General features: G+C 38.6%; 1 protein-coding gene and 1 long non-coding RNA gene across 12 annotated transcripts in view; one reads left to right on the top strand and one right to left on the bottom strand.

Moving 5' to 3' along the window:
* The window catches only part of ACACA (acetyl-CoA carboxylase alpha), a 292,538-nt gene that overhangs the window by 126,644 nt on the left and 138,205 nt on the right, over window positions 1-27,689 (top strand). For all 11 annotated transcript variants that reach the window (XM_075994382.1, XM_075994384.1, XM_075994383.1 and 8 more), the window contains 12 exons: window positions 338-501; window positions 6,011-6,161; window positions 6,963-7,066; window positions 9,832-9,913; window positions 10,364-10,509; window positions 11,271-11,421; window positions 12,724-12,858; window positions 13,217-13,363; window positions 13,954-14,142; window positions 14,846-14,946; window positions 17,627-17,715; window positions 24,044-24,168. In XM_075994382.1, coding sequence (XP_075850497.1) covers window positions 338-501; window positions 6,011-6,161; window positions 6,963-7,066; window positions 9,832-9,913; window positions 10,364-10,509; window positions 11,271-11,421; window positions 12,724-12,858; window positions 13,217-13,363; window positions 13,954-14,142; window positions 14,846-14,946; window positions 17,627-17,715; window positions 24,044-24,168 — 1,584 coding nt within the window. The remainder of the gene's footprint in view (window positions 1-337; window positions 502-6,010; window positions 6,162-6,962; window positions 7,067-9,831; window positions 9,914-10,363; window positions 10,510-11,270; window positions 11,422-12,723; window positions 12,859-13,216; window positions 13,364-13,953; window positions 14,143-14,845; window positions 14,947-17,626; window positions 17,716-24,043; window positions 24,169-27,689) is intronic.
* LOC105880074 (uncharacterized) lies at window positions 386-24,094 on the bottom strand. Its single transcript, XR_012913058.1, has 3 exons — window positions 24,007-24,094; window positions 13,169-13,309; window positions 386-471 (listed from the first exon to the last, which is right to left on the bottom strand). It is a non-coding gene; the product is annotated as an uncharacterized LOC105880074 (long non-coding RNA).

Here is a 27,689-nt window from a genome sequence, read left to right on the forward strand (position 1 = left end):
CTTAAAAAGCTTATACCTTCTTTCCTTGTGAACTTTAATATTAAGATAGTATCTGAGGGTATACTTCTGAAATATCTTGGGACTTCTGGAGAGGGAAATTTATAGAGATTTCTCAGCACAGATAAGTAAATGATCATTGCTTCATTGGTCATTTAATCTCACTTTAGTCAGTATAGAGTCCTCAGTGGGTCTGTAGCACTGGGCCTTGGCCTTTGTTATTTTTGTACATCTTTTCTGCTTCTGTGTGTGACTAACACAGAGCCTAAAGGATGAATGTATACATGTTCTCTTCCTTGGAAACATAACATGGTCTCTTATATTCATCATTCTCTAACAGGGTTTTAAGCCCAGCTCAGGAACAGTTCAGGAACTAAATTTCCGCAGCAATAAGAACGTTTGGGGTTATTTCAGTGTTGCTGCTGCAGGGGGACTTCATGAATTTGCTGATTCTCAGTTCGGTCACTGCTTTTCCTGGGGAGAAAACAGAGAGGAAGCAATTTCGTGAGTATAATAGCATTTGATTGCATTTTGCAAAATAAATTTGTGCTAATCTTTGGTGAAGCTATGAGCATGGGAATGGGAATCATTTATCTGCTATAAAAGTACTAATGTGAACAACCTTTTTTTTTTCTCTTCTCTTTTTTTTTTTTTTTTTTTTTTTGAGACAGAGTCTCGCTTTGTTGCCCAGGCTAGAGTGAGTGCCGTGGCGTCAGCCTAGCTCACAGCAACCTCAAACTCCTGGGCTTGAGTGATCCTTCTGCCTCAGCCTCCCGGGTAGCTGGGACTACAGGCATGCGCCACCATGCCCGGCTAATTTTTTGTATATATATCAGTTGGCCAATTAATTTCTTTCTATTTATAGTAGAGACGGGGTCTCGCTCTTGCTCAGGCTGGTTTTGAACTCCTGACCTTGAGCAATCCGCCCGCCTCGGCCTCCCAAGAGCTAGGATTACAGGCGTGAGCCACAGCGCCCGGCCTTTTTTTTTTTTGAGACAGAGTTTTACTTTGTTGCCCAGGCTAGAGTGAGTGCCATGGCGTCAGCCTAGCTCACAGCAACCTCAAACTCCTGGGGTCAAGCAATCCTCCTGCCTCAGCCTCCCAAGTAGCTGGGACTACAGGCATGCACCACCATGCCCGGCTAATTTTTTCTTTTTCTTTTTCTTTTTCTTTTTCTTTTTCTTTTTCTTTTTCTTTTTCTTTTTCTTTTTCTTTTTCTTTTTCTTTTTCTTTTTTTTTTGAGACAGAGTCACGCTTTGTTGCCCAGGCTAGAGTGAGTGCTGTGGCATCAGCCCAGCTCACAGCAACCTCAAACTCCTGAGCTCAAGCAATCCTCTTGCCTCAGCCTCCTGAGTAGCTGGGACTACAGGCATGTGCCACCATGGCCTGGCCAACTTTTTCTATATATATTTGTTGGCCAATTAATTTTTTTCTATTTATACTAGAGACGGGGTCTCGCTATTGCTCAGGCTGGTTTCGAACTCAAGCAATCCACCCGCCTCAGCCTCCCAGAGTGCTAGGATTACAGGCATGAGCCATTGCGCCCAGCCTCTTTACTTTTTCTTTTTGAGACAGAGTTTCACTATGTTGCCCGGGCTGGAGTGCTGTGGGATCAGCCTAGGTCACAGTAGCCTCAAACTCCTGAGCTCAAGCAATCATTCTGCCTAAGCCTCTCAAGTAGCTGGGACTACAGGCATGCGCCACCATGCCTGGCAAATTGTTTATATATATGTTTTTTAGTTGTTCAGCTAATTTCTTTCTATTTTTTTTTAGTAGAGATGGGGTCTTGCTCTTGCTCAGGCTGGTCTGGAACTCCTGAGCTCAAACGATCCTCCCACTTTGGCCTCCCAGAGTGCTAGGATTACAAGCATGAGCTGCCATGCCCAGCCGTGAACGACCTTTTTGAAGAAATATATCTTTAGTTGTACTTTCATTCATGTTGTGTTAAATTATGCAGTTATCTGGCCTATGTTTTTCTGTTTGTTGTTCTGTATTTTTGGTTTCAAATATTTTTCATAAACTTATCAATTGATTGCTTTAAAGGTATCATATTTTCCCATAGGAATAGTATTGTTATTGGGGTGAGGTAGATTCTTGACCAAGAGCTTCTTATCAAATAAAGAATGGATAAGATCTGTCATTTGTCATCAAGATAAAGCCATAGCGCTCCTGGGCTCTGAAGCAATCCTCCTGCCTCAGCCTCTTAAGTAGCTAGGATTATAGATATCTGTCATGTCCAGCTATTAAATATTTTTAAAATTTTTTGTAGAGACAACATAGCAAGACCCCATCTTTAACAAAAAAAAAAAAAAGAAGAAGAAGAAATTAGCCAGGTGTGATGGTACATGCCTGGAGTTTTAGCTATTCAAGAGGCTGAGGCAGGAGGATTGCTTGAACCCAGGAGTTTGAGGTTACAGTGAGCTATGATAGGGCCTCTGTACCTGGGTGACATAGTGAGACCCTGTCTCTAAAAAAATAAAAGAAATAAAAATAAGAGAGACCTTGATGTTCTATAAAGAGTATACAACAGTTTATACAAATATAACTAGCATAGTATAAGTGTCAGTTACTATTCTATTAATCATAAACATTAAATCTTAAATTAATAGCATTTTTGTTTGCCTAAAAAGTAGGGCCATAGTAATTAGTTTTGACAGCTTAGATATTTTAGAATAGCTATCCAAAAATGAAAATTGAACTAGTTCTATGTTTCAATTGTTTATTAATACCATTTCTTTGACCTTTAAACTGTACATAGAGTAGGTGATCAAGAAGTATTTATTAGTATTAGTTTTTAATGTTTTCAAAAGTAAGGAAATATCAGTATTTCTCTATTTTGTCCTTTACATTTCTTCTCATTTATTTACAACAATAAGTGGAATTTTGCAAAGTTAAAGCAGTGCTATTGGGCTGAGTGTGGTGGCTCACATTTATAATCCGAGCCCTTTGGGAGGCTGAGATGACAGGATGGCTTGCGGCCAGAAGTTCAAGATCAGCCTGGGCAACATAGTGAGACCCCATCTCTACAAAAAATTAAAAAATTAGCTTGGCATGGTGGTGTGTGCCTGTAGTCCCAGCTACTCAGCAGACTGAGGCAGGAGGATAACTTGAGCTCAGGAATTTGAGGTTGCAGTGAGCTATGATGATGCCACTGCACTCTAGCCTGGGCAACAGAGTGAAACTCTGTCTCAAAAAAAGAAAAAGAAAAAAAAAAAAGCAGTGCTACCAGAAAAAATATTGATATAAAGTTTTCTTATCTTTTTTATTTTCACTGTTATATCATGCTCTGCCAAAGTAAAAAGGTTTACATTGGACCTTGCAAATTGGTGGCTTTCTAGCTAGTCTCAACTTTCAGATGTGTTTTGATTGGCTCACAGACTGTTAATTTTTTAAAATTTGTCAATATTAAAAATTGGAAGATTGAAATCAAAATATAAATTTCTGCTATCTCTTAAAGTGTGAAGATAATGACAACATTTGTATTCCACTTGGTCAATGTTACCTAAATTTTTTGGTCTACTTCTTTTAGATGGGACATGAATTCTGTAGTTCACACAGCCTCCATTCAGTCTGCTTCACTGATTTACATTCCTGAACTAGCCTCTATTGTCATTTGGATTTTAGTCCTGATTAGGCATACCACTGTGCATTTTCTTTGGGATATGTCCTATGACCGGGTCACAAGCCTTGCTCCTTACTTCTGAACTGCTCTATATATTTCTCTACTATATAAAGCTAACTAAGTTAGTTTTTACCATATTAAAAATGTGGTCTTTACAATAAGTCTGCTTGATACTATGCCAAAAGTTAATTTGTCAGATCAGAGCTTTTTTTGTTTCTTCTTTCTTCATTACATTAGGTCTATATTCTTCAGCTTGGTGTGTGGACTCTTGTTCTCCACAATATCCCAACCAACCCATATTTCCAGAATTAGTTCCCATAGATCATACTCTAACTACCATAAGAACAAGATTGTGTCTAACCTTGTTACTGGTGTATCCTCTGAGCATATTAAACATTTGGTAAATGTTGGTTAAATGAATGGATTTGCCACTAGTTCCAGTCCTCATACCCTCTACTTCAATCATATCATTTTGTGAACACCACCCATATTTTCTTTCCTCTTCTCCCTTATTCTTACTATTCCCTATTCTTGTTTTTCCCTCTGTCTATTCATTCATTCATTTACTCTATTCAACAAATATTTACTATCTGCTATGCACTGGTTCTGGCAATACAGTGAGGACTAAAGTAGGATCTCTGTCCTCATAGAACCTTACAATCCAGGAGAAGAAAGACAAATAAGTAATTTAAACACAGTGTAGTAAGTGTGATGATAGTGGGATCATTTAAGGGTATATAGGAATATATAGGTGAGTCAGCTACCTCTCAGTCTTGAGGGGTTCAGGGAAGGCTTCCCAGAAGGAAGTGACATCTAGAAATGATACTTGAAGAGTGTGTAGAAATAAGTCAGGCCAAAGAAGGGCATAGAGAGGAGAATGGGGTGAAGAACAGGATAATATTCTAAGCTGAGGGAATACCTGGACCACCTGGAATACTATTCTTCTCACAGTCATAACATCAGCTATCGTTTTAGCCCACATCTCTTTTAGCCAAGTCTCTTTACCGGCATGTATGATATTCTGCCATGTTTGTTGAAAGCAATCATTGTATCTATATTTTCTCCTCCTTATGAGCTTAGTATGTGTCTTGAGCATGTGAAGTGCATAGTAAATATTTAAGTAAGTATCTGTACAATGCAGAAAACCTTATAGTATTTGATATTTTGACAAAATTAGGTAATTTTACATATAACACATTGACTGCCACACTAGAACAAAAATTTCCTAGGGCCATGGTGTTTATTAAAACAAAACAATCCTTTCTAATTTGTTATTTTCTGTGCATGAGTTATATGTAACACAATCCATGTTTTTGAATTAAATTGTCAATATTAACTGTAACAATAAGAACATCAACAAGTAAGATTTTCCCGAACCAATTGCAGGGTAAACTAGTCTGTGTTAAATACAACTCACATGGCAGTCAATGTGTTAATTGGCAAGTCATAAAAGTAATGAATAAATAATTGCAGAGATATCTAAAATGAAGCTTAAAAAAACCCTCTCCCATGTAGTGTCAGGCTGATATCTGACTGTACCCAGCTAGTTGCCTCATTGTATGGAAACCTTTAAGGTGTTAGACTGGGTGAGGTGCCTCACATCTGTAATCCCAGTGTTTTGGGAGGCTGAGGTGGGAGAGTTAATTGAGGCCAGGGGTTCAAGACCATCCTGGGCAATATAGCAAGAACCCATCTCTATAAAAAAATTTTTTTTTTTTTTTTTTGCTTAGCCAGGTAAAGTGGTATATGCCTGTAGTCCCAGCTACTTGGGAGACTGAGGCAGGAGGATTGCTTGAGCCCAGGAGTTTGAGGTTACAGTGAGCTGTGATTGTGCCGCTGCACTCTGGTCTGGGCAACAGGACAAGACCCTGTCTCAAACTTATAAATAAAGGTGTTAGCATTTGTCAAAATTCATTGAACTGTATACCTAAAATAAGTATATTTTATTATATATAAATTATACATAAAATAAATAAGGTGTAGGAATTAACATATACCCTGGTGACATAAGTGAGGTGTAAGGATGGGAGACTTAATATCCTAATTCTAATTAGTCAGCAATAAGTGAATGGAATGACGAAAACCTAATAAGTGAAAGCTGTGAGTGTGGTTTGAGTATAATTTGTTCTGTACTCTATATAAGGAAGTATATCTGATTGCTGATGCACTTATGGTAATATCGAAATTCGTAAATTTACTGACTTCTTGTAAAGTCTCCTATCTGGAATGTATATGAATGAGCACACTTATATATGCACTCTTATTTGTCTTTGGAACTGTCTCTCTTCCTTCCCTCCTAAGACTCCAAAGGAATGAAACAATTCTTTAAAATGATTGAAAAACATTATAATGTTTGTTGCTGAAACAGACCGGCTTCTGTTCTTCTCCCAGAAATATGGTGGTGGCTTTGAAGGAGCTATCTATTCGGGGTGACTTTCGAACTACAGTTGAATACCTGATCAAGCTATTAGAGACTGAAAGCTTTCAGTTGAATAGAATTGACACTGGCTGGCTGGACAGACTGATAGCAGAAAAAGTACAGGTGTGTATTTCTTCACTTGCATAAACAGCTTCTAGGATTGGGTTCTCATGGACTTGTAGTGTGATCAGTTGTGTCACTAAATGAAATTTATTTGATTTTAATGTACATGGTTCTTGATCTACCTGGAACACTGACTCTATCTATGAGTCAGTGTAATTTTAGCACTGTCAGAGTGCTTGTGTCTATATTATGCAATCATTTTATATGTTCTAGTGTTATTACTTCCTGGGGTATATTTGAAGAGAGGCATGCAGAAATTAAAATACCATTTCTTTCTTCATTTGAAGTTTAATCTGGTTCAAAGTTGCCAACTTCTACATCTCCAGATGCTAATGAGAGAGGCCTCAGTGAAATCAACAGAGTTATCAATTGTTCCTGAATTAGTGGGCTAATCTAAATTATCTAAGATTTTGTATGAAATCATTATATTCTTCTGAATTTTCTGAAAGTCCAAATTTTGGCTATATACAATTTTTCTTTGAGATTATCAGTAGCCAAATCTCTGTATCTTTTTGAATTTATTTCTGACAAAAGCCAGTCTTTAAGTTGGTCTTTGATAGGCTCAGTGGAAATCTCAGGGAGAGTGGAAGGAAAGTTGTTTTTCATCTCTTTTCAAATGATGCCTCTATTCAAATTCTAAAAGTAAATGTGTTCATATTTCTCTCAAAAATTAGGCAATGAAAATAGAGATTTTCATTGCTATCTGTTTATTCATGGCAAATTTGAGCCTGATTTCATTTGATGGGCTGTGGTGCCTAGTGACCATGCTTTCGATCTGTTCTCTTTTTCTTTTTTTTTCAGGCAGAGCGACCCGACACCATGTTGGGAGTTGTATGTGGGGCTCTCCATGTGGCAGATGTTAGTCTGCGGAATAGCATATCTAACTTTCTTCACTCCTTAGAAAGGTAGGCTTTGTTTCTTGTAGATTACACAAGAAAACCAGTGTGGTCCCGAATACAGGACTGAAGCTCAAAAGACACATTTATTCTTCTGTCCATCCTGGCACCTTATGAGTGGTATTCATCACTTGTTATTCATCGACTGTGGTGGCAAGGGAGAGAGGGGATGTAGAAGTTTATGGCAAGTTATTTTGTGACTCTCATTGCAGATTCTACAAATTAGCTTGTACCACAGTAAGAACAGATTGCTTTCTAAAAAACTGGAATGTAGCTGCAGTAAAGATTGTGTCCTATATAAGCATCAAATCTCCCCAAACCCTGTTGATAAAAATCTGGTATTTATCCCTGGCATTGAACCCTAAATATTTCATGTATTACCTGTATCACCTTTTTAGGAATTAATAATTGAGGCTGATATTCAGGATGACCTCATGAGTCTTTCAAGTAAAAGGTCAGACATGTATGGGCCTAAACTAATTTCTAACACTGATTCTGGAGACTGAGCTGTTCCCTTGAGTCCCCAGAGGAATGGTCCAAGGGGCTAATCACTTTAAAGCACTTTAATCACAGGCACTTTATTTCCTTCTGTGTTATTAGACTTATGTCAGCTCCCTTTTGAAGTGTCTGAAAGGAAGAAAAGAAACAAAATTTTAAAAATTGAACTGAGATTTCACAGTTATTCAAGTCCTGTGATACACATCTTTCACTTTGTTACTCTCATGCACTAAAACCAAATCTAAATCCCTCAGTGTGCCTTTCAACTCCTTATAGACATTGGCCTCTTATTACCAATCCGGTCTTATTTTTATTCCTCAACATACAATCTCTAACCTAGTGAAATGATTTCTCTTTTGGTCTACAGGTAGGTGACATGCAATCTCCTCTATAAGCCCCTCACCCTTCTTTGTTAATGTTCTTGTTTTTAATTTATTTTTAAAATTGTCTCTTGAAATAATTTCAGACTTTAAGAGTTGAGTGAATAGTACGCATAATTTCTATATATTCTTTGCCCAGATTCACCGATTACTAACAACTTGTCACACTTGCTTTATCACTCCCTTTCTCTCTGATTATGAAAAGTCTTTCTTTTTTTTTTTTGAGACAGAGTCTCGCTTTGTTGTCCAGGCTAGAGTGAGTGCCGTGGCGTCAGCCTAGCTCACAGCAACCTCAAACTCCTGGGCTCGAGTGACCCCGTCTCTACTATAAATAGAAAGAAACTAATTGGCCAACTAATATATATAGAAAAAATTAGCCGGGCATGGTGGCGCATGCCTGTAGTCCCAGCTACTTGGGAGGCTGAGACAGAAGGATCGCTTGAGCCCAGGAGTCTGAGGTTGCTGTGAGCTAGGCTGATGCCACGGCACTCACTCTAGCCTAGGCAACAAAGTGAGACTCTGTGTCAAAAAAAAAAAAAAAAAAAGGTGGAAACAACTCAAATGTTCATTGATGGATGAATGGATAAACAAAATATGGTATAAGGCCGGGCGCAGTGGCTCACGCCTGTAATCCTAGCACTCTGGGAGGCCGAGGCGGGCGGATTGCTCGAGGTCAGGAGTTCGAAACCAGCCTGAGTGAGACCCCGTCTCTACTATAAATAGAAAGAAATTAATTGGCCAACTAATATATATATAGAAAAAATTAGCCGGGCATGGTGGCGCATGCCTGTAGTCCTAGCTACTCGGGAGGCTGAGGCAGGAGGATTGCCTGAGCCCAGGAGATTGAGGTTGCTGTGAGCTAGGCTGATGCCACGACACTCACTCTAGCCTGGGCAACAAAAGCGAGACTCTGTCTCAAAAAAAAAAAAAAAAGTTATATATACACACACACACACACACACACACACACACACACACACACACACACACAGTGGAATATTATTCAGCCTTAAAAAGGAAGGAAAGTCTGACCCAGGCTAAGACATGGATGAATCTTAAGGACATTAGACTTAGTGAAATAAGTTAGTCACAAAATGACAAATACTACATGATTTCACTTATATGAGGTATCAAGAGTAGTCTGGCTGGGCGCAGTGGCTCACGCCTATAATCCTAGCACTTTGGGAGGCCAAGGTGGGCAGATTGCTCAAGGTCAGGAGTTCAAAACCAGCTTAAGCAAGAATGAGACCCCTTCTCTACTAAAAATAGAAAGAAATTAATTGACCAACTAAAATATATATACAAAAAATTAGCTGGGCATGGTGGCGGATGCCTGTAGTCCCAGCTACTTGAGAGGCTGAGGCAGGAGGATCACTTGAGCCCAGGAGTTTGAGATTGCTGTGAGCTAGGTTGATGCTATAGCACTCTAGTCTGGACAACAGAGTTGGACTCTGACTCAAAAAAAAAAAAAAAAAAAAGAGTAGTCAGATTTATAGAAACAGAAAGTGGAATGATGGTTGCCAGGGATTAGGGCAATGGGGAAATGGGAGGTGTTGTTTAAAGGGTATAGAGTTTCAATTTTGCCAGATGAAAAAGTTCTAGAGATTGGTCGGTTGCACAATAGTGTTAATATACTTACCACTGGAGAACTGTACATTTAATAATGGTTAAGATGACAGATTTTTGTGTATTTTACTATAATTAGAAATAAAAAATTCCATGATATGGTTCTTTCATAGTTTATGTGATTGGTCCCTTATAGATGGATAGTTATATAGATTGTTTCTAGTCTTCTGATATTATAGAAAATAATATAGTCAATAATCTTTTAGATTGCTTTATAAACTATTAGAACTGTCTAGAAGTTAAGTGTCTTTTACATTGTTGTTCTTTCAGGGGTCAAGTCCTTCCTGCTCATACACTTCTGAATACAGTAGATGTTGAACTTATTTATGAGGGAGTGAAATATGTACTTAAGGTATGCTGAACTCCATTGAAGCCTGCACCTTACTTTTTGTCTCTCTTTATTAGCTCTCTTTCTGTATGTCAAGAGGCAGGGCCAAATGTCTGATTTAGTGCAGGGATGGAGATATTAGTGAAATTATAGTCATTATTTATGTCAGTAGCCTGAAGCAGTATTTCATGATTCTATGAAAATGTTCTTAATTCCTCAACTTCACATATCCTGCCAAGAGATAAAGGAGAGACAGAGAACAACTAGAACAGAGAGAAGTAACTAAGGTAACCCTATTTGCTTACATCATGACTGAGCCATTCCTAACTCTGATGCAAATAGCACCAGTGCCATGAATTAGCTTCCTTCTGACAGATCTTTCTTACCTCTGTTTTTGCAGCATAGAATTTTGTTGTGGGCTCTACCTAGAAGGGATACGCTGACTTGCCTCTTCTTATTCTCATTCCTTTATAGGTTACTCGACAGTCCCCCAACTCCTATGTGGTGATCATGAATGGGTCATGTGTAGAAGTAGATGTACATCGGCTGAGTGACGGAGGACTACTTTTGTCCTATGATGGCAGCAGTTATACTACGTACATGAAGGAGGAAGTAGATAGGTAAGTGACTGAGGTCCATTTATTGGTTATTAACGTTTTATCTTCCTCGTCACTAGCTCTTGGAATTTTTCCTGGCCTTTTTTGGTACTCATTTTTAGTTAAAAAAAAAAATAGTACATGCACTTAACAAAAACTTCAAAAGTGCTAAAATGTTTACAATTTAAAACATGTCTACCTACACTCCAATATGAGTGGACAATGAAAAATAAGTTACCCTTTTTATAAGGTTAGCTGTTAACAGTTTCTTGTATTTTTGTATGCATATACAAGTTACATATATGTACATACTGTTTTTCCTTTAAATATATTTGCAAATAAAAATATCCTTTAAACATTGTACTTTATATTCTCTTTTAACATATATTGTAGACTGTTCAATACCAGTTATAGTATTGTGAGAATTAAATGAATTAACACATTGCTTATAGCATTGCCTGCAACATGGTTAGGGTTCAAGAAATGTTGGCTCCTACATCATCATCATCTTTGTGTGTGTTTTTTAAATAGAGGTACCTGTTCTTTTTAATAGCTATGTAGTATTCCATTATGTGACTATACCCTAATTTATTTAATGTGACCATTATTTAAGGAAATTTTTATTTGATGTTATAAACAAAGATGCAATGAATGCCCTATCTGTGTATGTATTTAGAGTAAAGGTTTCAGTGTTTTTTCTTTTAAGATTGACATTTCTACCATTCATTCCCCTTTACATCCTGAGGTGCTTTATTGGTTTATATATACTCCCACTTGTCTTTTAGATATCGCATCACGATTGGCAATAAAACCTGTGTGTTTGAGAAGGAAAATGACCCGTCGGTGATGCGCTCACCTTCTGCTGGGAAGTTAATCCAGTACATTGTGGAGGATGGAGGTCATGTGTTTGCTGGCCAGTGTTATGCTGAGATTGAGGTCAGTGTGGTGAATGGGCTGTAGGGTCATGGGAGGGGAGGTAGAAAAAGGATTGGCTGGGATGGACTAGGCTGAAAAATAGCATAAAGGAAATAGAAATAGAAAAGAAAGAATATCAGTTGGCTTAATTGGAATTGTGAACCTTAAGATTTTAAAAACAAATACAAAGCTTGCTATTTTTCTTTGACAGATGAGGAATCTCTAGCTCTCAAAATAGATACTTGAATATTAGATACGCTAACTGCTTGCTATATAGAGAACAAATGATAAGTGGAGTCGGGCTCCAAAACAGACAGTAGTGGAATATGATGAATTCTAAGAAAGCCAACCACAGAGTGCAGAGGGCTGCCTAACCCAAATCAACATAGGATGCATAGCAAGGGAAGATATTCTGAAAGCAAAGACATTTGATCTTAGTTTTGATAGATAGTAATAGAGCAGGTGAAAAATGACAGGGAAGAGTATTTAAATTTGAAGGAATAGCATGTATAAAATCTCAGAAATGAGAGTGTGCTGTATTTAGGGAACTGCAAGTATAAATTGGTATTGCTTAAGAATATACTCAAGTTTACAGGGAGTGGCAAGCAAAGATGCTAAAGGAGTATTATGAGGTCTTGAACGTGAGGTCATGAAGGATCTTATAAGCTATACAAGTATGAGTTTAGACCATCCTGAAGGCAGTGGGGAATCATTGAAGGATTTTAAGTGGAAAAGTGGTCTGATGAGATCTGAACTCTAGAATGATTGCTTTTAGTGACCTTGCTGGAGGTGTCTAGCAGGTGAGGAAATCTCTTAGGAGGTTTTTAAAGTACTCTAGGCCAGAAATAATGAGGGCCTAAACCAAAGAGATTGTAAGAGAGGAAGATTTTTGAGAGATTTTTAGAACCTGTCTGGGATTGGTAATTGGTAGACATGGGAGAAAGAGAAGTGAAGAATAACCCTTAGGTTTTTGCCTGGATATCTTAGGTAGACAGACTGAGAGTGAGAGCCTGGATCCATTGGTATAAGGAGGCTAAATTCTTCCTCACTTACATGTACAAACCAAGTAAAATTATAAACTATGGCAAAATGGATTTAAAAGTTAAAAATAGGAAATGTCAGTAATTGTTATTATTTCCTAATGCAAAGTCCTGAGAGATTTTTGCCTTGGTAGTCTCTAGGAAAGTTTGATAAATTTCTATTTTTTTCTGGGTCAATTAGGTATAGTCAAGCTTAGATGCTAAGGGGAAAACCAACCTCTTTTAAACATTTACCTGTATAAAAAGAGGTCAGATTCTTAATTTATTATATTTTTTACTAAAGGTGATGAAGATGGTAATGACCTTAACAGCTGCAGAGTCTGGCTGTATCCATTACGTCAAGAGGCCTGGAGCAGCTCTTGACCCTGGCTGCGTAATAGCCAAAATGCAGCTGGACAACCCCAGCAAGGTTCAGCAGGTAAGTGGGGAGGTACTCTTAATATTGCTCTCCAAGAGCTGAAGAACATGGTAGTTTGGAGGGGCAAGTGATTTTAGTGTTTGGTTTGCTGGTTTTTTCATAAGCTGCTTTCTCCCCTTATCTTATGCTTTATATTTATTTGTGCCTGTAGTATTGTGGAACTAAAGCTTGCAAGAGTTACTACAATGCTAAGATTCTGTAATTTCCTCATGATGTTTCCCCTATTGACTTTCCTTCTGGTAGCTGGGTATAGTGAAAGGATGTCTTAATTTGGGATAATGACTCTTAAGTTGCAGTGGTGAGTTTGTACCTTGAATAGAAGGTAGTGGGTGACTTGATCTCTTGTTGGGGTTGACAGGCTGAGCTTCACACGGGTAGTCTGCCACGGATCCAGAGCACGGCACTCAGAGGCGAGAAGCTCCATCGAGTGTTCCACTACGTCCTGGATAATCTGGTCAACATAATGAATGGATACTGCCTTCCAGATCCTTTCTTTAGCAGCAGGGTATGAGTGACTCATCTTGGGGAAGGGATATACAAATGGAGTACCTATTCTCCAAAATAGTTTAAAGTCTCATAATGATTTTATAGAGGGAGGGAAAGAAAGCTGTTTGGCCTGGAACTCCGTCACCTTTAGTTGTGGGATTTGAAGTCTTTAAATCGTTGCTTCTTATCTTTGTCATGGACTTCACATTTAATCGGGATTATTCCTTTTTAAACCAGAGAATAGGGGCAATGTTAGATGCTTACATTGCCGTTTTAAAGTAAGTACTATATGATAGTGAAACCAGATACAGTTGACCCATGAACAACACAGGTTTGAACTGCATGGGTCCATTTATATATGGATTTTCAACCAAACTCAAATTGCAAATACAGAATTTGTGGGATATGAAACCCACGTATATGGAGGGATGACTTTTCATATGCACAAGTTTCATAGGGCTGGTTGTGGGGCTTGAGTATACACAAATTTTGGTATATGACGGGGTCCTGGACCCACTCCCCTGTGTATACGAAGGGATGACTGTATATTGTTTTATTTTGGGGATTGTGTTAACTTTGGCTCCTATTTTATCACTTATTTCTTTTTAGGTAAAAGACTGGGTAGAGCGGTTGATGAAGACCCTCAGAGATCCCTCCCTTCCTCTCCTAGAATTGCAAGATATCATGACCAGTGTCTCTGGCCGTATCCCTCCCAATGTGGAGAAGTCTATCAAGAAGGAAATGGCGCAGTATGCTAGCAATATCACATCAGTCCTCTGTCAGTTTCCCAGCCAACAGGTATTTATATGATGATGGTATCATTTTCCACTGGCTACCAATGCTGGAGTTTATGTTGTAGAAATCCTTCCTATTTGGATCCTCCAATGTTGACACTCTTTATAGTTTTAAGCACTGTACTCTTCACAAAACTGCCTCAGGATATGAGCCCAGTAGTGAAAGTACTGTATGTGAAATTAAAGTATTTCTGGTTATGAGAAAAGCATGCTTTGGCCATGTACTCCATATAGCTTTATTCTTGGGGCTCTTCCCTAATTAGAGGTATTTTCATGAATTTAAAGTAGAGGGATATTGGTAGCTTTATTATCAGAGACTTCCTTAATACTGTCTCAGCACTATCATTATACCTTGCCTATAAAGCAGATTTTCATGTAGGGAGTATAGCTAAGCAAGTGGGGAGTAAAGTTTGGATCTTGACCTTTTAAACATGTCTTGCCTGTTAGAGCCTCTGGTAAGATGACAGTTTTTGTAATGTAGTCATTAATACATCTGGGAAAGGGTAAAGAGAAGTAAAAGTTATTTGCTTATTTAGCCTAAGAATCTAAATAAACTATGCTCAGTAAATTCCAGCTGCTGCCAACATGTGAAAGATAGGAACTGTCATGTTATAACTAAGAAGATTTCTAGTGGTGATGCTACAGAGGCTAATGCTTTGGGTTTCTTTGTTGGGAGGCTTCATTTTTTTCCCTTTCTTATGCCTTAGATTGCCAACATTCTAGATAGCCATGCAGCTACTTTGAACCGGAAATCTGAACGAGAAGTCTTCTTCATGAACACTCAGAGCATTGTCCAGCTGGTACAGAGGTAGTTACATGTAACTCCAGATTCCATCCTAATACCTTCTTTCTTTTTAGTGGTGAAGAGATTTACTTCAAGTTTTACTTTGAGAAATTAGGAATACCTTATATCTTAGAAAGTACCTTTTATCTTCTAAATATCTTAGAATTATGAGCTAACACTCATATTCAATATTTCTGATAACTTCTTAATGTCCTACATCTTTCTGTCAATTATTTAGGCACAGACATTTTGGTGTTAATTTTTCTTCTGGCACAGGATTCATTGTGACATTTGTTCTTCTTAGCTTATGGAACCATGTAGTAGACTAAAGGGATATTCACAGAGCATTTATAACTTTAAGATACTTATAAATCGTTCAGATATCCCTTAGCCATTCAGGAATGTGGTAATAATTTCCACTCAGCAGTATGAACTGAATCAGGGTGTTGTTAGGTAGGGCTATGCAGTTTTTTGGTTTAGGGGGTTTTTTTGTTTGTTTTTTAGTATTTGTTTGCTTCTTTGTTTGTTTGTTTGTTTGTTTGAGACAGAGTCTCACTCTGTTGCTTGGGCTAGAGTGCCATGGCATCAGCCTAGCTCACAGCAACCTCAGACTCCTGGGCTCAAGCGATCCTCTTGCCTCAGCCTCCCGAGTAGCTGGCACTACAGGCATGCAACACCATGCCCATCTAATTTTTTTCTATATATTTTTAGTTGGCCAATTAATTACTTTCTATTTTTTTTAGTAGAGGTGGAGTCTCGCTCTTGGCTCAGAGCTGGTTTTGAATTCCTGACCTTGAGCGATCTGTCCGCCTCAGCCTCCCAGAGACCTAGGATTATAGGCATGAGCCATCATGCTCAGCGTTTTTGTTTTTGTTTTTATTTTATTTTATTTTATTTGTTTATTTATTTTTTGAGACAGAGTCTCACTTTGTTGCCCAGGCTAGAGTGAGTGCCATGGCGTCAGCCTAGCTCACAGCAACCTCAAACTCCTGGGCTCAGGCAATCCTACTGCCTCAGTCTCCCAAGTAGCTGGGACTATAGGCATGCGCCACCATGCCCAGCTAATTTTTTCTATATATATTAGTTGGCCAATTAATTTTTTTCTATTTATACTAGAGACTGGGTCTCGCTCTTGCTCAGGCTGGTTTCGAACTCCTGACCTCGAGCAATCCACCCGCCTTGGCCTCCCAGAGTGCTAGGATTACAGGCATGAGCCACTGCGCCCGGCCTATTTTTTATTTTTGAGACAGGGTCTCAGTCTGTCACCAGGCAAATGCAAGGACATGATCACAGCTCATTGCAACCTCAAACTCCTGGGCTCAAGTGATTCTGCCTCAGCCTCCCTAGTATCTAGGACTACAGGCTCATGCCACCATGCCTGGCTAATTTTTAAACTTTTTGTAGAGATGTGGTCTTGCTGTGTTGCCTACGCTGGTCTTGAACTCCTGGCCTTAAGCAGTCTTCCTACCATAGCCTCTTAATGTGCAGGGATTATAGGTGTGAGCTACTGCATCTGGCCTTTTATTTTATTTTTATTTATTTATTTTTATTTATTTATTTTTATTTATTTATTTATTTTTTTTTGAGACAGAGTCTCGCTTTGTTGCCCAGGCTAGAGTGAGTGCCGTGGCGTCAGCCTAGCTCACAGCAACCTCAAACTCCTGGGCTCGAGTGATCCTTCTGCCTCAGCCTCCCGGGTAGCTGGGACTACAGGCATGCGCCACCATGCCCGGCTAATTTTTTTTTATATATATATCAGTTGGCCAATTAATTTCTTTCTATTTATAGTAGAGACGGGGTCTCGCTCTTGCTCAGGCTGGTTTTGAACTCCTGACCTTGAGCAATCCGCCCGCCTCGGCCTCCCAAGAGCTAGGATTACAGGCGTGAGCCACAGCGCCCGGCCTATTTTATTTTTTTAATTGACAAATAATAGTTGTACATATTCATGAGGTACGTAGTGATGTTTTTATATAATGTATAGTGATCAGATCAGGGTAATTAGCATATCCATTTCAAACATTTATTTCTTTGTGTTGGGAGCATTCAACATCCTAGTTATTTGAAATATATGTTATTGTTAATTATAGTTATCCTACAATGGTATAGAACACTAGAACTTTTCCCTCCTATCTAGCTGTAATTTTGTATCTTTTAATATATGCTTTTTTATCTTTTTTTTCTTCTTTACTTAAAAAGTTTTGTCTATAGTGAGATTTCATTTAGACTTGGTATATTTTTTTTTGAAACAGAGTCTCATTCTGTTGCCCCACCTAGAGTGCAGTGGCATTTCATGGCTTACTGCAACCTCAAACACCTGGGCTCAAGCAATTTTCCTGCCTTGGCCTCCTGAGAACCTGGGACCAGAGGCATGTGCTCCCATGCCCACCTAATTTTTCCATTTTTTGTAGAGACAAGGGTCTCACTCTTGCTCAGTCTATTCTCAAACTCCTGAGCTCAAGTGATTCTCCCACCTCAGCCTCCCAGAGTGCTAGGATTATAGGTGTGAGGCACTGTGCCTGGCCTAGACTTGGAATTTAAATTAATCTGGTTAGTTGATTCTAGGCTGCCCTTTATTCAGAGGAAAAGCAATCCAATGGAAAGGCTAGAAAGTAAATTTGGCCCTCAGGTTTATTCTTTAGTAGTTTATTATTTAATAGCATCTGCCTGTCAGGTTTTTTAGTGGAGACTTTTTCTATTTGCCTAGGTACCGAAGTGGCATCCGAGGCCACATGAAGGCTGTGGTGATGGATCTGCTCCGGCAGTACCTGAGAGTGGAGACCCAATTCCAGAATGGTAAGCCTCTTCCTGAGGACTCTCTATCTAAGGAAGTTTCTGATTCTTGAGCAACCCAAACTATCCCTGTAGGATTGTGTGAGAGCTATGCCAGTTTATCCTGTCACCAACACTTCCCTTAACAAACTCTTGCGCCTTTCACACTCCCTGAAAAACTGAACTTCCATATCCATTAGTGCCAAAGAAAAAAACAGCAACAAAACATAGCTTGATGAAATGGTGAATCCAGTGTGTTTCTGGGAAAGGTCGGAGGTAATTTTTCTGGTAGTGATTAGCATTCCTATTGACATCTTCTTGACCTTGTACGGTGAGAATTGGTTGAGTCATGACCTAGCTGAAAATGAGAAACCCATAGCTGAAGAGCTTGCCTCTCAGCAGCTAATCCATGGATGGAACCTATCTGGGAAGGACTCAGATTTTCCAGTTCTTTTTGGTGTATCATTTAGGTGCATTTTATCCCTGGCTTTCCCTGAAGAGCTTCACTAAATGATATGTATAGTCTCTAAGTGTGAAATACCTTGGCTATGATTCTAAGTTATGTACTGCCTATATTGCTTCGTGCCACAAGATGGCAGTGACATACCACAGAATTTGAAACAGTACTGAAAATTTTTCTTTTATCTGTTCTTCTCCCTTTTGTATCCTTGAAAAGATGTCTCTGCCACTTGTGACCAGCAAAAATCCTCAAGTAGATATTAGCAAATTGAATCCAGCAATGTATAAAATAATGTATTACAACAAAGTTGGCTTTATCCCACTAATGCAAGGTTTATCAACATTGGGAATCTCAATTAATGTAATTTAGCATGTAGATTAGAGGAGAAGAAAACACGATCATCATCTCAAGATAATGAAGGGGGAATGCATTTTACAAAATTAAATATCCATTCATGAAAAACTCTTGGACACTAGGAGTGAAATGGAACTTTTTAAATCTTGTAAAGAGGACCCACAAAAAATCTGCAGGATATATCATACATAATGATAAAATGTTCAAAAGGAATAAGACAAGGACAACTGCTATCACAACTTCTATTCAGCATGATGCTGGATGTCTGAGCCAGTGCAGTAAGACAAGAAAAAGAATTAAAAGGTATAAGAGCTTGACAGGAGTAAGGAAATAAATGTATCACTGTTAGGCATAATATGTCTACTTAGAAAGCCTCAAAGAATCCACAGATTTATTATTAAATTATTTAGTGTAGCATGGTTGCTGGATATAAAAGTCAACATAAAAAATTCAATTGTATTTTTCTACACTAGAGCGATTGTTTAGAAAAACAATTTAGAAAAATATGCCATTAAAATAGCAACTAAAAAGATGAAATAGTAAGGAGTAAATCTAACAAAAATGTGTGCAAGTTTCTTTTGGAGAAAATTATAATCAGCGAAGAAGATCTAAGTAAATATCAAGGTCTTAAATTGGAATATACACAAGTTATCCGGAAAGTATCCAGCCATTATTAACATAACGAGAATGGTTTGCACGACATCAGTGTAAACCGGTAGCCAAGGAGAGTGGACTGGAATGTGCATGTGTGAACAACGATGACTTCTCTGTGCTAATCAGTGGGGCACTAGAGTGAGTGTGTGTACTGTGTGGCCGTCGCATTCAAAATGACCGAGCAAGTAGAGCAACGAATGTGCATCAAATTTTGCATTAAGCTTGAACATTCCTCCATGGAAATTATTCAGATGATTCAGAAAGCTTTCAGGGATGATGCAATGAGTGCAGGGCAAATAAAAGTGTGGCACAAACTCTTCAAAGATGGTTGAGAATCTGTTGAAAGGGATCCACGTTCTGAAAGGCCTGCAATTAAGCAAAACACCTGAGAATGTTGAATGTGTATGGGTTAGGTTAAGAGATGCTGGGAGAACTATGTGAGGTCCTAAGATGCCCACTTTGAAGGAGAATGAGGTGTCATTGTCCCATGTATGATGTTTCTTGTATCTACTTCAATAAATGTCTGTATTTTTCATATTATGTGGCTGGATACTTTCCAGATAGACTTTGTTCACTATTACAAAGCTGTTGATTCTCCCTAAATTCATCTGTAGATTCATTGACATTCCAATAAAAATTCTATTAGAGGCTGGGCGTGGTGGCTCACGCCTATAATCTTAGCACTCTGGGAGGCTGAGGCGGGCAGATTGCTCGAGGTCAGGAGTTCGAAACCAGCCTGAACAAGAGCGAAACCCCCTCTCTACTATAAATAGAAAGAAATTAATTGGCCAACTAATATATATAAAAGAAATTAGCCAGGCATGGTGGCACATGCCTGTAGTGCCAGCTACTCGGGAGGCTGAGGCAGGAGGATCGCTTGAGTCCAGGAGTTTGAGGTTGCTATGAGCTAGGCTGACGCCATGGCACTATAGCCTGGGCAACAAAAACGAGACTCTGTCTCAAAAAAAAAAAAAAAAAAAATTCTAGTATTTTTGTGGAATTTGTCAAGCTAATTCTAAAATTTACATAAAAGTCTGATAATAACCAAGATACTCCTAAATAAATAGAAGGTGAAAAGATTTGCCCAGTCAGATATCAAGATTCAATAGAAAGCCATATTAATTAAGAAATTGTGATATTGGGGTAGGGACAGATTTGTAGACCAATGGAACTTAATAGCCCAGAAACAGATCTATCCATATGAAGACGTATTTTATGATAGAGCAGGCATTGCAGATCATGAGGAAAGGATAGATATTTTTCAATATTAGAACAATGGATTATTCATTTGTAAAACCAAAAAACAAGGGTGGGGAGTGGGGAGAAGGCTGGGTATGATGGTTCATGCCTGTAATCCCAGTGCTTTGGGGTGCCAAGGTGAGAGGATCATTGTAGGCCAGGACTTCAAGACCTGCCTGGGCAACATAGCAAGCCCTCATCTCTACAAAAAATTAAAAATTTAGGGGCCGGGCACGGTGGCTCACACCTGTAATCCTAGCACTCTGGGAGGCCGAGGCGAGCAGATTGCTCTAGGTCAGGAGTTCATAACCAGCCTGAGCAAGAGCAAGACCCCGTCTCTACTATAAATAGAAATAAATTAATTGGCCAACTAATGTATATAGAAAAAATTAGCCAGGCATGGTGGCGCATGCCTGTAGTCCCAGCTATTCGGGAGGCTGAGGCAGAAGGATTGCTTGAGCCCAGGAGATTGAGGTTGCTGTAAGTTAGGCTGATGCCATGGCACTCACTCTGGCCTGGGCAACAAAGCTAGACTCTGTCTCAAAAAAAAAAAAAAAATTAAAAATTTAGCCTGGCATCGTGGTGCTTGTCTGTAGTTCCAGCTACTTGGGAGGCTGAGGCAGGAGTATTGCTTGAACGCTGGAGTTCAAAGTTACACTATTGAACTGTGATTGTGCCACTGAACTCCCAGCCTTGGTGACACATCAAGACCATGTCAAAAGAATTGGTGGTGGTGGTGGGAGAGACAGAAAAGAAGAAGAGAAGAGAAAGGAAAGAGGAAGAAAAGAAAAAAAAAAGAAATTGGATCCCTACTTTATACCTTAAAGACTAGCATATATACTAAAGAAGCAAAACTCTTAAGTTTTTAGGAGAATATCCTTATGACCTCAGGGTAGGGAAGATTTTTTGCACAAGACACAGTAAGTGCAAACTAGAAAGGAAAAGGTTGATTAATGCAACTCCACTTAAGAACTTCTTTTTTTTTTTTTTTTTTTTTTTTTTTGAGACAGAGTCTCGCTTTGTTGTCCAGGCTAGAGTGAGTGCCGTGGCGTCCTAGCTCACAGCAACCTCAAACTCCTGGGCTCGAGTGATCCTTCTGCCTCAGCCTCCCGGGTAGCTGGGACTACAGGCATGCGCCACCATGCCCGGCTAATTTTTTATATATATATATCGGTTGGCCAATTAATTTCTTTCTATTTATAGTAGAGACGGGGTCTCGCTCTTGCTCAGGCTGGTTTTGAACTCCTGACCTTGAGCAATCCGCCCGCCTCGGCCTCCCAAGAGCTAGGATTACAGGCATGAGCCACAGCGCCCGGCCAACTTAAGAACTTCTGTTCATCAAAATATACCATGAGAGACTGAAAATATAAGCCACAAAGTGGGAGAGGATACTTACAAACTATACCCCTAACAAATGGATTAGTGTCTAGAGAATTGCTATCAGTCAACCAGTGAAAAAACATCCTATTAGAAAAATGGGCAAAAGATATTTCACAGAAGAGAAGCATAAATAATCTATAAACTTAAAAAATATGCTCAGTCCCATTAGTAATTACAGAAATGTGAACAAAAACCAAGTGAGATTTGCAAACATTTAAAAGTCACATCATCTTTACTGTTTCTGTAAGTGGAATTGCAAATTGACATACCACTTTGGAGAATGGTTTGTTAGTACCTAATAACATTGAACTTATTTATATTCTTCAACCTAGTAATTTCATTCCTAGATAATATACTCTAGATAAACTCTTACTTGTTTATTAGGAAACATACATAGGACTATCATACTTGCCAAAAAGACAGGAAACAATCTAAATGTACACAAGTAGAAGAGATCATTGAATTCTAATATATTCCTACAGTGGTTTACTATATAGCAGGGAAAAAGGATGAACCAGGGTACACACATAAACAAAAGGATGAATCTCAGAAACATAATATTGAGGGAAAGAAATGCTGCAGTGATTCCATTTTTATCAGGTTCAAAAACTGGAAAGTTAAAGTATACATACATTGGTGGTAAATGTAAAGGAAAGCAAAAGAATGATGAACATAAGATTAAGCTTAGTAGCTGTTTCTGAGGAGGAGCACATAAGGGTCTTCAAAGATACTAAGGATGTTCTGAAAATTCAGTAGCTTTAAAATAGCTCATAGCTGTTTATTTCAATTGTTAGTATGTATTTAATAGATTCTTCTGTATATATATTTCACCATTAAAAGTCTTAAAAAAGGGAACATTTGGTATCATTGCTTTCTTTCTGTTAGTGTCTCCCCTCTCCCCAGGTAAATGTATTCTTTCTTTTTCCCCTGGTCCCAATAATTCCTACTGCCAAAGTGTATTTCTGTTGTCATTTCAAAAGTACGTCTTGGTAGGGAAAAATATGAATTTATATAGGATAACCAACTTTTAAACAGCTTCTATTTTGGTTTATATGGTCTTTTATGAAATTGGCAGCTAGAGAGCTAGATATTATAGTCCACTGTCTTTCAAATGTATTTTAGTTTCATTTTGAAAAAAATGCTTATGTCAATCTCTAATATTTAAAATAGATAAAAGCAGAATTGGCCCTGGTTGAATGTACTCTGTATTCTAGGAAACCATGATAATGCAGTTTGAATGCCACTGTTCTGGTTTGTAGCTTAACATGGAATCTGAATGAGGTGATAATCCTTTACTATTTTCATGATTTCATAAAATTCTGACCCTTGAGAATATTCAAACACTAATTCCTCTTGAAAATTTAATTCTGATGTAAGCTATTTTCTAAAGAACTGAATATTACTTCTATCCCGTGGTAGATATCACTACAGTATACCTGAGGCTTATGCTTCTTTTGTAAAACATAGGTTTCCTACTTGGAACTAACTTGCTGCTGGTGGCCTTATGGAAAGCCAATGAAAATATGCATAACTTTAGTCTCCCTACAGACTTTTTGACTTAGTGCAGGATTCTCCTTGATCTATACTTTGGTTTGGATTTGGAATTTCTAGGTATTGCTTAGCTGTTTCAAGGACTTAGGGGAAAATGTTGATTCCAGAGGTAGAAGCCACACTTCTTATGGATATTGATAAGTTTGGTGTGGTTTTATCTTTTTGAGCTACAACTCTACCTACCAGGTAGGGTGAAACATTTTCAGTGAATCAAACATGGAACCAGAATTTTAAGCTCTGGGTTAGACCTTAAAGATCATTAAGTTTAATGGTATTGGCTTTTTTTTTAAGCAACAGAACCCTCTTTTCTAAGGAAATCATTCCAAGAAGCTAAATGAGAGAATTTAGAGTAAGAGTAGGGTTGGAGTTATTCCCAACCTCTCAGCATTTAAGGCATATTCCCCACCCTGCCCCCATTTTTTTTAATGTAGTGAAATCGAGACCTGGAGAGGTAAAATGATTTGCCCTGGAACACATAGTAAATTGGTAACAGAACTAGGCCTTGAGCCCCCAGGTCTTTTATCTAAATTGCCTGACTCTGGTCCAGTATTCCTTTTATTAAATCACACTCCAGTGCTGTACAAATTCATCCAAGAATATTAAGATATTTCTTCTCACTGCTCATCAGGTGAATTATAGGCATTAAAAAAACAAATAGCATGTAAATGTGAACATACATACAGGGTGAAGACGAGTTCCTTTTGCTGCTTGCAGGTCACTATGACAAATGTGTGTTCGCCCTTCGGGAAGAGAACAAAAGTGACATGAACACTGTACTGAACTACATCTTCTCTCACGCTCAAGTCACCAAGAAGAATCTTCTGGTCACAATGCTTATTGTGAGTATCTCTTTTCAGAACCTGTAAGGATGGTTGATGATATGCAAAAAGTATTTTTTTCCTTCTGATGGCTATGGTCAGAGAAAAAGCTACTGTCTCTTACAATTATGGGATGAGTGGGGCTTGGCTCGTGGATTAACAATTTCTTATATATACCTTTGTCATTGATCTGAAAGAACTGCTCTAGTTAGGAAAGGACTGTACTGGCTATTACACGTATAGTCATGCACAGGAACTCAAATCCTTTGGTCGTATTTAGAAATTCCCCATGCTTCACATTCCTGTTGTCATCATGACAGCAGCTTTAAAGTTTAATCTTATCTAGCTAATATAATAAGTATACTTTCATTTTAACTCTTGTTGGTACCGTAAATGTCAGCAAGACCTCTCATGTCAAAAAACAAAACAAAACTATTAGAAATGCAGCACAACCCCTCCCCTACCAAAGAAACTTAAATTTATTCTGCATCTTCTTTAGTCCCTTTTAGTTTTATGTATTAATACATGAAAATCTAAGCTAAGATTATTGTATTGATAAAAGATATATGATTTTATCCACATAACCTAGTAATATAAGAATTAGTAGAAAGTAGGGATGAGGGGTAAGACTGGTCAATGCGAATAGGACTAATATATATTTGACCAGTGCGTAGAATTTTTGGACTTAAGGATTTTTAAAGATGATTTGAAAGTTCTTCACTTCTAGATCTTTCTGGTTGAGTTAATTCTAGGAATCAGAACAGTAGGGCTATTCTTAGTATTCTTCACCCCCATGGTCCTGAGCAATTGCCTTGCTGCTTCATGTTCATCTTTTGGGGGGACTATAGTGCCTTTTCACTTCTGAGTTTTCTTCCTTGTCCCTTTGTGGAATCAGCATTCTTGGTACCTTAATTCTATCATTTCTTCTTAGAGAAAAAAAAAATCATAAATCTTCATGGCTATTTTTTATTTCAATCAGAATGAAGGGAAACTATCACCTTCATATCTCTGGTTAACAACAGTGCCACTCATTCAGTTATCTACCAGCTGGTTTACTCTAAAGGATGTAACATTTTTAGGGCTAGGCGCAGTGGCTCACGCCTGTAATCCTAGCACTCTGGGGGGCGAGGCAGGTGGATCGCTCAAGATCAGGAGTTCAAAATGAAACCAGCCTGAGCAAGAGCAAGACCCCGTCTCTACTAAAAATAGAAAGAAATTAATTGGCAAACTAAAAACGTATAGAAAAAATTAACTGGGCATGGTGGCGCCTGCCTGTAGTCCCAGCTACTTGGGAGGCTGAGGCAGAAGGATTGCTTGAGCCCAGGAGTTTGAGGTTGCTGTGAGCTAGGCTGACGCCATGGCACTTTAGCCAGGGCAACAGAGTGAGACTCTGTCTCTAAATAAATAAATAAAGGATGTAACATTTTTAAGAATAGCCTTTATAAATAAAAAGAATAACCTTTTCAAATAGGTAATTACAGGAAGAGTTCTTTACAGGAAGAGTTCTTTATGTTTGCTACCCTAGAATGGCTGGGTGGTAGGGAAAGCAGAAGATGCATTTGAGAGGGAAAATAAAAAATAATCAGCCCTATGTAATGTTTCAACTTCCCCAAGTGACAGGTTTCACCAAAGAAATGATACAATCTATGGCAACTTGCTAAATTTTTTTTCTCAGTCAGGAGAGGGAAGAAATCTCAGACTATTTAGATTTCTTTTTCTTATTTTAATGAAAGAATTGTTAATTCTCATTTGGATAAAGCCACGACTTTGTGACAGAAAAAGGTAGTGATGAGGGGGATGGAAGAATCTGTCAGTCTGGACCTAAAATGGGTGGAATTTGGCTGTGTAAGAAGCTAATTATGGTGAGTTTTTCATCTTATTATGATTACCTTTTTAAGAACTTAACAGTTTTCTGCACTAAAAATAGACCAAAGCCCAGAATCCTTGGAGCAGCAGAAGAGTAATGATCGTCCAAGACTGTCGCTGGGTTTCTTAAATTCTAATTTGTAAGATATAGGGGCTCGGCTCGCTCCTTTTGCGGAGTGATTGTAAGTAACGCTTGCCTTAAGAATCTCATTATTGGAACACGGAGCCATATTTCCTCTGAGAATTCTGGAGTAGCTTTGAGCCGGGGCTGTTCATTTCTCAAGTAATCACGCTGGTGTGATGGAGAGAGAAAATGGCAGCTGTTCGGAGCTCAGGCCTTCAATTTTCTTCAGAGTCCAGTCACTCAAGTGTGTAATTACACGGGGGGTGCTGCAGAGGCGTCGGGCCCTGTCAGAGAACTGGTTTGAGGCTTTGCTTTCTGCTTTTGCCAGTCAGGACAGGCAGAAGCCAATGGGACTCTGACTTGCTGCTGTTCTCCCCCTCCTCCCCCACCTTGTATCCTGATTACTTCTTACCTGCACGGATAGTACCCAAACTTTCTTTATGACAGGCTGAGCTCTTTGGAGAAAAGAGCTGTTTCAGGGTTTGGGTTTGTGTGAATAGGAAAGAGGAGGAGGAGGAGGACAGTTGAAGATGCAAACCAAAAAGCTGGATTTGTCCTTTCCTTTATTTTGGTGTCATCATGTTTGGTTTTTTTTTTTTTTTAAAAAAAAAAGAGAGACTCAGTACACTTAATAGGATCTGTAGGCTTTCCTATCATTAATTTCTTTTGAAATATTAGTTTTCACTTCATCTTAGAGATTTGGAAATCAAGAAGTTAATTGATATGATGAAGCTCAGGGCCAGCTAGCAATGATTTATGGAACATGGGTAAAGCTCAGATGATGCACCTTTCAGGTCTAATATTACTGAATGCCAGACGTGTCTTCCTCTTTCCTTCTTTGACAGTGGTCAGCCACTCTCCCTTCCCTCTTCCTCGCCCTTCTCCTGCCCCGCATCTGCGTGAATGCTAGAAGCTAATGAGAGCCATTTTAGTTGTCTGGATTACTCTTTCTGTAGGGCTTTACTGTCTTTTACAGATGTCGCCTTCGACATGGTAGCACTTTGATTCCCTCAGCTTGTGTTCTCTGCTGGTTACCCTTTCTTTGCTTACCTAGGATTCCTTATTGATGGTTATGTGCCCAGCATTCCAATCTCTGCTTTCTAGATGCAGGAATGTTGATAATATGCTTTGCTGAGCTAGTTGATGATTTCAGAGGCTTTTGAACCTAGAGAGAGAAATCAAGAAAATCAGGCTTCTGTGAATCAGTGTCATGAGATACGGGCTGCTCCAGTAAAGAGGTACGTTCATCCTCGCTGGACGTTAGCATAACTAGTGGTAACTTGTCTCGAGGACTCTTGTGAAAATTTCTTCTAATCTTTCACTCTGTCTGGAAAGCAAAATATAAAGTAAAAGGCTAAAGTCTCATCAAGTTGCCTCCATTTGGAGGAACATTGTAGCACAATTGAAAATGAAGTCTAGAAGGCCAATAATAAATTTTTTTTTGAAAGCTCTTCTTCATAAATTTAATTTTATATGAAAAATCTTAGAGCTTAGAACATTATTTATGTTTGCTTAGAGATATTTAAGGGAATCTTTTGCCAAATTAAGCTAT

This window comes from Microcebus murinus, chromosome 18 (genome assembly GCF_040939455.1).
Source record: "Microcebus murinus isolate Inina chromosome 18, M.murinus_Inina_mat1.0, whole genome shotgun sequence".
NCBI lineage: Eukaryota > Metazoa > Chordata > Mammalia > Primates > Cheirogaleidae > Microcebus > Microcebus murinus.